This window comes from Marmota marmota, unplaced genomic scaffold (assembly GCF_001458135.2).
Source record: "Marmota marmota marmota unplaced genomic scaffold, marMar, whole genome shotgun sequence".
Taxonomy (NCBI): Eukaryota; Metazoa; Chordata; class Mammalia; order Rodentia; family Sciuridae; genus Marmota; species Marmota marmota.
The window spans coordinates 22,217,126-22,230,011 of NW_025999982.1; the positions used below are offsets into that span (position 1 = coordinate 22,217,126).

The 12,886-nt window shown below is 34.1% G+C and overlaps 1 protein-coding gene across 2 annotated transcripts in view; it reads right to left on the minus strand.

The window, feature by feature from the left end:
• Bmp5 (bone morphogenetic protein 5) overlaps nt 1-12,886 on the minus strand; it is a 109,936-nt gene that overhangs the window by 9,689 nt on the left and 87,361 nt on the right. For both annotated transcript variants that reach the window (XR_007348530.1, XM_015487871.2), the window contains exon 4: nt 6,371-6,565. Coding sequence is in view for 1 of the 2 variants with exons in the window: in XM_015487871.2 (XP_015343357.1) it covers nt 6,371-6,565 (195 nt within the window). In the remaining variant the exon portion in view is untranslated. The remainder of the gene's footprint in view (nt 1-6,370; nt 6,566-12,886) is intronic.

Genomic DNA, 12,886 nt, shown 5'->3' on the forward strand with positions numbered 1-12,886 from the left:
GAGAGAGAGAGAGAGAGAGAGAGAGAGAGAGAGAGAGAGAGAGAGAGAGAGATCATACATTCAAAATAGAATTTAGCATTTAAGCATCACAACAGCTTTACAGCAAGACAGGATGTTAGTTTTCTCATTCCCAGTGCCCAAAGGGAAAAGGAAGTCAGCACCTGCAGCATTAGAACAAAGGACTTTACTTGCAGCCAATGGACAATGACAGTAAAGGAAGGTCTGTTAAAGAGGCACAAAAGAAAGAATGATGCTACAGCAACAGACTATTCTGTAACGTAGATTTGATATGACCTTGGGAGTAGAGAAATATGTGATAAACTGACAAACAACAGCAATCCCATCCAAAGAAGGGGATTTAAAAATATTATAGCTACTCCAGTTTATTCACCACATTCCACCCCAGCAAATTAACTGTTTGAATATATGCACAAACCAGGAACAATTTATGTTATTTCCTAATATAAGGATATCTGTGCTTGTCTAGGTATGAATGGGTGACATAAAACAGACACCCTAAACTAATAACTGTCTGGTTTATTTCCTTAATTCTGCTCAGCAAGTCATACATCTGAATGACCCAATTAACATCTTCACCTGAGAACCCACTGGAATAAAAACTTAAGCAAAATATTTAGCTTCCAATTGGTTGCAAGACTTCTAATTGAAAAATTTCCCAGATGCCTCTAATTTCTGCTTTTTATTTTTTGTTTCCATTTTTAATTTTTAGTACATTGAAATTATGCATAATAGTGGTATTTATTTTGACATATGAATAATTTTCTACATAATAGAAATGTATATAATAAATACATAAAATAGTTTTCTCCATTTCAATCCCAAGTACTATTCCCTTCCCTCCCCATTTTCCTCCCCTTGATCCTCTACTCTATTGATCTTCCTTCTTTTATTTATTTGTTTGTGCATTTCAGTTATATATGTGGAATTGGAATATATTGTGATACATTCATACATGCACATGATATAATTTCATTAAGTTCATTTCCCATTTCTTCCCCTTTGCCTCCCCTCCCTCTTAGTCTCCTGCTTCTACTCTACTATTTGCCCTTCTATTTTATAGAGATCCCATTTTATTTTAGCTTTCTCTCTAGCTTCCACATATGAGAGAAACATTCAACCCTTGACTTTCTGAGTCTGGCTTATTTCATTCAGTATGATGTTCTCCATTTCCATCCATATGCCATCAAATGACATAGATTTATTCTTCTTTTTGGCTCAGTAGAACACCATTGTGTATATATACCACATTTTCTTTATCCATTTGACTATTTCTACTTTTGACCTTACTTTGTTTCAACACTATTTTAGTTAACAGGATCATCAGTCACCATACCTGAAATATATCATCAGCCCATACCTGAAAATTTAGAAAGAATCTTGATTTTCTTTATTTCTCCCTCAGATCTTATGTTAGATTGGTCCACAAAGCCCCATTACTTGGCCCACTTCACTATTCTAGTTTTAATAGCCTAGTGAAAGCCCTTTGCACTCTTGGTTACCTCATCCTTCCACACTGTCTTCTTCCAGTAACTTTGAATCCTAGGATAATACTTCATTTCTGTTCACCTCACACATCTCTTATTTTTTCTTTATGGACTTTTGATTTTTTGCATTACTGAGAATTGAACTCACTACCTTGTGTAGGCAAGTCCTCTGCTACTGAGTTACATTTTCAGCTCTTTCTTCATATGTCTCTGATTATATGTATTATGGTTTAGGGCCTAAGCATAGCTTCCTAGTTGATATTCTACTCTTCTCACAAAGAAATGTTTGCATATACTACCCATTCAACACATGTACATAATCCTGGAACCGTGTACATCTGTCTGCAATGGTTTCATCCATCCCTCCACTTTCCAAAAAAAAAAGTCTATGTTTTTCCTCAGGTAAGTAATTCATGTCTAATCCAAGATTATATGACTGTAGAGTGGTAGAGCCAAGATTATATTAAAGATAGACAATACATAACTAAATGAAAAAATGCACAGATAAAGCTAGCTGACTGCATATTATATGCATTAAAATAATTATTTTTTTAGGAATGGTATCTGAATTTTGCATGATTCATGGAACAGATAATAGTTATTAATGTTAATTCTATATAAATAATGTGAATAAGAGATTCATTTACTCAGGAGTTTAAGTCAGAAGGATCACTGAGTTTGAGGACAGTCTGGCAATTTAGTGAAACCCTGTGACAATCCTGTGAGACCCTGTAACATCTCAAAATATAATTTTAAAAAGGTCTGAGGATGTAGCTCAGTGGTAGAGTGCTTGTCTGGTATGTGGGAAGCTTTGGAATCAATATTTAGTATCTCAAGAGACAGAGAGAGAAAATGTATGTGGAGAAAAAATTTGGAAGTACACCTAGCATGTTAATATCAGTAGAGCAGGGCAACATCATGGAAGAATCAATAAGGGAAAACATTATGATTTTATTATTTTTAAATACTAAAGAGTACATTAATTATGTAATATAAAATATTTTGAAGAAATAATTCCAAAAAATTCTATTTTCTTGTTTTAATTAGTATCTGTTATGTCAAGAGACATGGATTTATATAAAATCTATTAGGCAAGAGACAATGCCTATAAAAATTGAGAAGTAAATGTACAGAGATATGAAAATTGTGCTCTATATGTGTAATATGAATTGCAATGCATTCTGATGTTATATATAACAAATTAAAATTTAAAAAAATAAATAAAATTTTTTAAATTGAGAAGTAAGTGTAGAATTTTTCATTCAGAAACTGTATGAAAGAATTACCCTAAGAAACACCATAATTTTAGGCAAGGCCACCACATACTTTGACCCACTTTCAAGAATCCTTAGTAGTGAACATGCTATAAATAATCTTTTTCACCATCCTGTAATGACATGTGTTATGATTTAGATATAAAGTGATCCCAAAATATTCATGTGTGAGAATGCAAGACAGTTTAGAGGTGAAAAGATTGTATTATGAGAACCTTAATTTAATCCATGCATTATTCCACTAATGGGGATTAACTAGGTGATAACTGTAGGCAGGCAGGGTGTGGATGGAGAAGGTGAGTCTTTGGGGATGTGCCTTTGGGATATATATTTTATCCCTCAAGAATGTAGCTGTCTATGTCTCTCTGCTTCCTTGTGTAATGCCCTGAGCCTCTCTGCCACACTCATCTGCCTTGATGTTTTGCCACACCTCAGGGCAGGAACAATAGATCTGGTTGTCTATAAACTTAGGCTTCTGTAACCATGAGCCCCAAAATAAACTTTTCACATCTAATTATTTTTGACAGATCTTTTGGTTATAGCAATGAAGAAGATGACTAAAACAACAGGACTTACTATTTTCCCTGCTAATTGTTTTCAGCATTTTATGTAGTTCTTAGAACTAGTTCTTTAAGTAGTTCCTTAAAGGTCCTACCAATCTAGTGTCTTCATATTTTAAAGAGTAGCTACCTTAAAATTCAGCTATTGCTTCCATTTCTTTCCCACACATATTCAAATTTCAAGGGAATATTCATTGTGTTGCCTTAATGTTAAATAGGCAATATCTCCCACAGAATGCCTGGCTCAAACTTCTTGCCAAAACCTTGAAGAAAAACAATGGAGAGGTGGGCAGTTTTTGCAGAAAACCTAGATGCAATGGTTTTTAAGGAAGCTAATTTCCCCCATGCAATCAGCACATAAACTTATTCCATAGGGATTCGGGGTACTTCCACTATGTGCTATACACTGTTCTAAGCTTTCTCATGGGGATATGGAAGAATAAATGCATTAAGAAATCAGAGGACAGCAATTTGAAAGAGGGAAGAAATGAGGGTAAGGACAGCAAAAATAACTTGGATTTTAATCCTCCTGTATCCTGTGCTATTTGATATTTTCAACATTTAATGATATGCTTTGAAGGATGGAAAGGAAGGAGGGAGGGAGGGAAATAGGGAGGGAGAAAGAAAGGGAGGGAGGAAGAAAGGGAGGGAGGGAGAAAGGGAGGGAGGGAGAAAAAAAAAGACAAGAAAGATAGATGCAACTAAACATGGAATACAACTCTCTTCCCTAAAAGCCACCTTCTATTCCTTCTTAGCCAATGATCCTTTAAACAGTATTTTATTGTAAAAGCCTGGTACTGTTATAGCATTTATTATTTATATTCAGATAATTTAAAATTTTCATTGGCATTTCAAGTCCCCTAAGTATCAAATTTTCTGTTTATACTAAGTGTTCCTTTTCCTTAAACCCCTGTCTTTTAGGCCAAATCCTATGAGGCTTTTCCCAGTTCCCTTGATTATTACCTATTGAAAGGTTAAGTCTCATAGACACAAACCAGCTACCTTCTTTCTTCTTATTATCAAAATATGAACATGCTCCAAAACTATCTACCACATATTTCACAGAAATGGTTGCCAATGACAAACTTTTAAAAAAGAAAATATTGGTCTATATTAGAATAATTTTGTACTCTAAATGGTGTTAGGAAACTGGTGAAAAGTTACGTGATTTCTGCTCCATGTGTTTTATTCATCTATGGGTATAGAAGTACATTTGTTACTTGTGGCCAGGAAGAAGATAAATAGAGTTAGCCAATAGGGAAAAGGACTTTGATGATTTCAATTGCTGGAACTCCTCTGCCAGAGTAATTAGGAATTCTAATACTAAGCATGTGACTTCTACTTTTCTCTTTGTAATTTCCTCAAAAATTATTTACTATTCTATTCAAAGTTTAGCCAACCCTTCTCTTAATGCAGTCTGCTACATTAAATTAAAAACATTTTAACCAAATTTAGAGCCATTCTACATGAAAAGAAAAATATACAACTTTGACAGGCTAGTATTTACAAGGAAGAAAGGGTCTTGGAAAGTTATTTTTCTCCCTCTTCATATTAAGCAATTACAACTTTTTGCCAAACTAAATATCTTATGAAGATCTTTACAAAATAGCTTTGTAACACAGCATAATATCATGTTTACTCTCAAATAAAAGAGGGGTTAAATGTCTTTGGTGGAAAATTATTTTAAAACATCATTTTTATGTAGTATTTAATTCAGTATAATGTATAATTCTTCTATGCATAATTCTTCCCTCCTGCCTCTGTTGCTGGACACGAAAGGGACTTCATTATAACATGATTCTCCTGGTGCTTACACTTTGGGAAATCTTCACTGAATTTCATTTAGTATTTTTGTGGAAAATTTCAGATGCAGAAAAATAAAAACAAAAAATAAAGTTTTTACAATCTATTTCTTATCTAAACACTCATACATAATAAATGTGAGTAATAAATAGCTGCTGGATGATTTTTTCATTTTCAAGAAACCTGGGAAAATGAATATTTGGGGAACAATGTCAAAGGCAATTTCAAATTACAATTGTAATTTGCAGAAATACCACATGAAGGGATGATGTCTATTTGGGTACCAGCTCACCCATTGTCCCTGGCATGATTCAGGGGATATTAACAAAAATGAATACATATTGTATAAATGAACCAATACTTTGTTCTAGGTGAATCACTGTTCAAACATATTTTTATAGATAAAAATAATTTCTTGGAATAAAATAGCCATCATTTTCATCTAAGAACAAGTTATTCAAACTTGTTTGTAGCCTGGACTCACTAAAGTTCTTCTTGGTATAATTAGCCTGATTTAGTCACTTTAGATTCTGGTAGTTAGATGCGTTCTGATCACTTGTAATTTTATCTCCTCTTCTATTAAATAACAGATTAAACTCCTAGTACACTGATATCAGTTGAACATCAATATTTTGCCATACATTTTATATATATATATATATATATATATATATATATATATATATATATATATGCAGTCATACACCAAATAACAGTCCTCCAAATAATTTATGGAAATATAAATATTATGTTAATTATCATATAATCTATCCTGTTCCTATATTCAGATAAGAAATGAGTTGCATGATCCCTATTTAAGTACTAAAGAGTAAGAATTTAGAAAATAGTACTAAACAGAAGAATTTATGCTGATTTTCCTGGTTGATCATCCATATTTAGAGGCCCTGGGGAGGTTAAACGAAGCAAGTTATGTCATTTAGTTTGGGCTTGACTTTGTTGATCTAGCCATTTCATAATTTAATTAATGTCAGTTTGATTTTAATTTGAACTGAATCTTTCAACATATGAAGACAAGTCCTACTTATTTTGAAATGAATTACTGAGTGATTCACTGATGAAACATTCTAGGGATGCTAGAAACATCACTGGAAGATTTAATATACCAAATGAAGGTCTATACATAGGATAAATTTATTGTGGCTACTTGATTTGCAACATATGACCCCATAACTCTCTATGCACAACTGCTGCTCTAGTTTTATCTTACCTCCAGCACTGGACATCCTGGAGGAGTCCTGATGAGAGCTGGATTTATTGCGGTTTTGATTTTTCCGTTTGTTGGCCGCTCTCACTGATCTAAGAAGTACCTCACTGGCCTTGAAGAAGGCCACCATGAATGGTTGTTTTGATTGAGGCCCATGTCTTCCCACAAGACCAGCAGATTTCACATTGATACTGCGTCCTAGAATACAACGCACAAGGAATTATTTTACGAGATAAAATTTACCTGATGTGAATCAATTCTGAAGGTACTTTGAAAAAGGCAAAAGTTTTAAAGCAGTATCAGAATTTCTTTTTCTTTATAGGCCAAGTTTCTTATCATTCATGGGGTTACTATTACAGACAAACATTCATGCTTAATTTTTTATTGTGATCATTCTTTCACCACAGAACACCCTTGGGCCACATTCACTCATTGACACCTTCTCAGACCTCAAAGTCAGGGACACTCCTAGAAAGGTTTGACTACCCATCAGCCTGGAAATGTCCACATTGAATAAAAATTCCAGAAATCTCATCTGCAGACTCTTCCACACTAAAGACCTCATAATTTTCCTCTAAGTGGTAAAAACTGAATGCCTAGAAGGTGTTTCTACTTTCTCCAGCTAATTTCAGCCTTTCAGGTAGTAATTAACGCTGAGAGCCTTTCCGCCTTCGCCTCTGCCCAGGGCTTTAGCAAACTTGAGAACTCTGTGCTCTACTTAAAGCTCTTCACAGGTCATTCTGGAAGACCCTTCCAGGGTTGGAGGTTTGCTTTTAAGTTGCACTTCATCCTCATTATGAAGTATCTTGAAGTAAACTAGGAAATTTTAGAATTCCTCTCCTGAGTTTGACATACCTGAATAATGTTTATTGAAAAAGTTTCAAAAGAAGCAAACCAAGTCTGGAGACTCTCAGGAAAGAGAAAAATGTTCAGGTGAATTTTTATAATTCACTTTTGTTAGCCTTTTCTAATTTAAAATAATTGTCACTAAAAATTAAATATAGTCTATGTAAAAATTATAGAAGTACTATATCAACTTATATATAATATCTATGTATACAAAGAAAACCATTGACTGATATCTGGTTCCCTAAAAGTCACTCAAAGAGGATGAATTATTTAACCTTAAGTTGTAAATTTAGTTGAGAATTACTCAAAACTTATACAAAGTTACTACTTAGATATGGACACTACCAATCCTGTAAGAATAATTTATAATGTGGTTTGAAATATGTGCATGATTGACTCCGGCTTTCCCCCTGAGAATTGTGCATGTTTTCTTAAAATATTTATTCTGTAAAGTCTGTGGAGCAGTCTCCGTCCATTATAAGACCTGACCCACCTTAGAAGAAAGAAAAAGAAAACAAGTCCTGAAACAGCATCAATGGCATTTTAGCAAATAAACCCTTGCTCTTAACAAAATTTATTTTGGCAGCATAAACACTTTTGTGTATACTTGTATTGTGCAGAGAGCGTCTACTGTCAGAATATGAGATTGTGTCATGTGAGACTATGCAGCTGTTGGGAAGGACACAGAGGTCCTTTAAATGTGGAGATATTGATTTTTAAAAGAGAGTCTGCCCCAGTTCAGGCAGCATAGGTGTCCTCAACAACTGTACTACAACATACTGGGGAAAATTATCTAATGCATACAAGTATTAAAATGGTCATCTGCCTCACAAATGCCACTACATTCAGTCCTACTAGAAAAAGGACTTACAAATAATCAAAGCAGTAAACCTTGAACAAATAAGCATATAGATTTCTCTTTTAAATGCAAACTTACAGTGGCTCTATGCCAGAGTCTACATTTCTTAGAAAAACTCTATCACTGGCATAAATGAAAGAGGCAGTTTGATTTGTGGTCAGAGTAGTTTCCATTCTACTTCCACTGTAACAAATGTATTAATTCAGCTCAGACTTCCTCCTTCTGGCAGCCCTTTTGCTGTAAAAAGAGAAATTAGAAGTTCCAGCCAAATACCATACCTTGAACTGACCCACTTCAATACATAAACACTTTTACAACATGTTTATTCAGGTGTAGCACTTGAAATTGGTTTAAGATGTTTCCAGTGACAGAGAGCTCAGCAAAAGAAAAGAAAGAAAGAAAGAAAGAAAGAAAAAAAAGAACTGAGAAACTTAACTGTTACAGAATAGAATAACTGGCAATCTGTTCTTCAAATTTTCTAACTTTTTTCTGTCTTGGAGTATGACATAAAAAAGTATTTGTCAAAGCTTTTATTTTGATGTTTTAATGAAGTGTTAATTTAACAGGAACTAAATTTTTACTTGTATACATTGATGACTACAGAAATCATTTTTAATATATGATCTTTCTAATGCTGAAATAGGTTGCTGCTAGATGTTCACAAATGGAATATAATAAAATCAGTTTTCCATTCATTACTACACACACTGACCCTTTTAAAGTTAAATATGCACTTAACTCAAAGTTCCAAGTTTCCTTTGGTTTGCAAGAGGGTTTCTTTTATTTTTACTCCAAAGACTTTCAATCTTTTAATTTTTATCTATGGAGAAATAATACTACTCTAAAATTTATGTTCTGAAAACTATAAAGATGTATGCTACAAATATGGGTTTCTTAGGTTTTACAAAGGTAGATATTGTATGTGAAGCAAAGTACCCTTCAAATCAATGTGAACTCCCTTTAAAATAACTTTTAATATTATTAAGTTTCCTCTTGGTTTCCTTTTTACTCCAGCAATGAGGTGACTATTAAGATTCCATAAGTTAGTGCTTGCTCAGTTACCCTTGGTCTTGAACTACACACAGAAGCATTAACTATTTAGCCTACTTCTTAAGACATAGTATACCTACACTGATTATATTAACTAAAGCTTTTTGAGTGGCTGAACAATTACTTTTGTTTAAAATACTGACAGGAATCCAGTCTATATTGCATATATTAAAATAGTGAATACTTTATAAAAGTTTATTTGAACATTTTCAATTTTGTTATTAAATATATAGTATGTTTTAAGATATTACAAATACATAATTAAAGATGACTACCTAAAGCATTTTGATTAAGGAAAACTATACATGGTCTGTGTACCACCATGGATATGCTTTTCAGAGCTGACCCTTATTTTTGATTGGTTTCTAGTTTAGACAGATGGAGACATTGACAACACAACCAAAAGTAAGATAGACCATTTATAAAATGAGCATTAAAATAAAAGTATGGTAACCAAACCAGCTAGATTTCAAGTTTAGTCACTGTGGTTTCAGCCATGTTTAGATATAGCGAGAACATTGGTAGTTTTAATTTAACAGACATGTATTTGAATGAAGAGGAGCTACTTCATGGGCAAAAAGTCAACCTAAGGGAAAGGTGAACCCCGAAAGCATAGATTCAAACAATAACAATATCTCAGGGAGCAAAAGGAAGTAGTGATTTTTGAGCCTATAAATTCAGTTACTTCTGGCATAGCTCCAATGGTTGAATTTCTAATTTTTAAAGGAAAGAGATTCAAAGAAAATCTAATGAACTCTTTAATCCAAAGTCTCTGTAACATAGTGGGAGGACAAGGTAGCACTACTTTGGCACTTGATTAACAGAATGTGACACAGTAGTAGAAAAATATTCTCCCTACATTAGACAAACAGCTTCTGAGCAGTTTCGCAATGGGAGAGGATGGCAGCAATGGAACAAGCTCGAAATCACGCATCTGCTCCCGTGTGGCATCAGCATAGACTCCAGAAAAGAGAAGGTAATTGATCAGAATAGTAATCAGACAGCAATGACATTCTTCAGGCACCCTGGCAATTGCACTAGAGCAAGAGATGCCCAGTCATGGGATGAAAACTCCCTTTGGAATATGCTCTCAGAGCAAGAAAAAAATCCCTATGGAATACACATGTGTTTATGATGTACACCAGGATTGGGGTAAGGCTGCGATCTGGTAAACATCAGGAGTGATAACAGGAAGTGAAGAACATGTTTGCTGGGAATTGTTCAAGCAGAGATGCACTTGTGTTCTCCCACACAAGTGGAAAAGGAGAGGAGATGATGAAGAGGATATAGAACAGATTCTTTGAAGAATGTGCCAGTCTTCCACTGATCTCACTGATGGCAGTTTGTATCTCGTTATCCCGAGTTTATGGATTATGGAATGCTTGGATGATGAAGTACAAGGAGTAATGAAAAATTTATAGGAGTCCAGAGTTTGGTATTGAGATGTCCAATAATTTTTTGCTTATGGAAAGGTTTTATAGAACTATTTGTACCTTGGCCATTTTGTTTTCACCTCAAGCTTATTGTAAAGATAGCAAGGTAAAAGAAAGTTTTTGGTTTTGTTTTTTTATTTTTTGTTTTGTTGATAAATATGAATAAAGGTAGGGTTGGGTTGGTATCTTCTAAAGAAATGCTTACAGGAATTAAGACTAAAGTTTGTGAGGCTACTAAATTTTGCCGACTTCCAGTTCTAACACTCTGACCCTTAGGACTTTATCTGAGTACTGGGACAGAGTATAGATTTGAGTAAAGTCCCAGGATATCCCTTTCATAAGAACCCAACTGAGATTATTTCAAATTTATATTAATGGAGGTCAGCTGGTGAACCAAAGATCCATCCCAAACTCACTGGTTTTGTATTTCAGACCATTCATTTTGCAAAATGTGGCATTCAAATTGTTTATTTCTTTTAAAACACGGTTATTAAAGGAGATTCTGACATAAAACAGTTCTTTAGACATATGTTGATGTTATAAGGATAAGTGGTTCCAAATATGAGCATTTAGTTTCCTTGTAGGATACACAGTTTGAAAAATGCTCATTTGAGGATTTATCAGAGTCTAAACGTTGATATCATTCGGAGATGTTAGCAAGAATCCAACTTTGGTTTTTCTCCTATAAACCCACAGCAATGACTGTTTAACCCAAAACACCTGTGATGAAACTGATGCACAAATTATCTTTCATTCATTCAGAGAAAGACTTTCAGAGAAAGACTTCCAGCATCCTTTATAGACTACTTCATGGAAGACAAATCAGTTCATTGTTTCTCATTCACATATCTACTTGATCTTCACTTATTTTCAACCTGTGGTTAACTTTGGTTCTGATACTTTTCAATTACAGATTCTGTTACTCTAAATTATACTGAAATTTTACTCTTTTTGGAAAGGGATGATTTAAAACGTCCAGAACTTGCTACCCAGCATATAGACTAAATCATGTTTACATGAAATTTTAAGAAATGTAGGGAAGATAGAATTTTGTCTACTTAAATTCCATATATACTTTAATTCAGTGTAGCCTTAAATTAAGCATATTGTAATCTAGTTATAATTTCAACTTTGTTATACTTTGATGAAAATTTTGCATACTTTTCAGTTTTGTATTAAAAACATAGACCCATTTCCACATATAAGCCACAGATATGAAATACCACAAATGTAATTTAACATTTCTGCTCAAATTTTAAAATGGTTTACATGGCCTTATAAACTTAAACAAAAACAAGGAAAAGCTGTGATTTAAAACTGTTTCAGTGGTAATGGAAACTCACTGTTAAGGGGTATTTGAAAAATATTTCTTTGAACTGTGAAGTGCAAGGTAAGATTTTTAAGTGATTCTTCACAGTAATTCTTGAGTTCTTTTTAGCAAACAAAGCTTCTTATGCAATGCTTTGTTAGAATTTTCCATTCTCATCTGTATACTGGCATTTATAAGAGTAATTTAAACATAACCACTTGGTTTTACATCAAGTATATTTATAATTATTTTAATATTAAAATTTATAAAAATAAGAGAAGGAAAAATGAATAATATATGTAAACAAGCATATGATTTTTTGCTGGTGAAGGAAAGGAAAACAGACACACTGGAGACATAAAATCCAAGGAGAGCACTGGGGAACATACCCTGACACAGGGATGTGAACTGTGAGTTTTCTGAGGATGAGTAACGTGGTAAGGATCCTGGTAACTTATAGCAGCAGAAGAAATTCATTTTCCTCTCTGACTGGGGTACACAAGGAGTGGAGAAGTTTAAAGGGGAAGAGCTTTTTAAAAGAGTTGACATTGTTTCTAAAAATTGTACAGAGAGTCTGTAATACCCTACAGTTTGAGAACATGGTGGGGATTAGAAAAGGAATAGGGATATTTGGTCACAAACACAGGCAGGATGACTAAAGGCATGACAAGAAAAACACACACAAACCTTTGGGAACTGAAGCCCATGACACTCCAGGAAGGAGAGCCTGGGGACCAAGAGACGGAGAGTCATAAAGGAGCAGGATCAAGGTTTGTTCACGATTGTGGAAGTTGCCCAAAATGTTAAAATCTTTGACTGCATGAAGGGCAGAGATGAGGTGATGAATAATGGCAAGTCTCCTTCCATGGACTTGGGTCTCAAATGAGGGGCTCGCTAGCTCAGGCATGACAAGCCCAACAGATGGTTTATCCTGGGCCCTAATATTTTCTGCTGGCTGAAATATGAATCTCATACTAAGAATTGTGGTTTACCTCCACAAAAGCCCTGATTTTTTAATA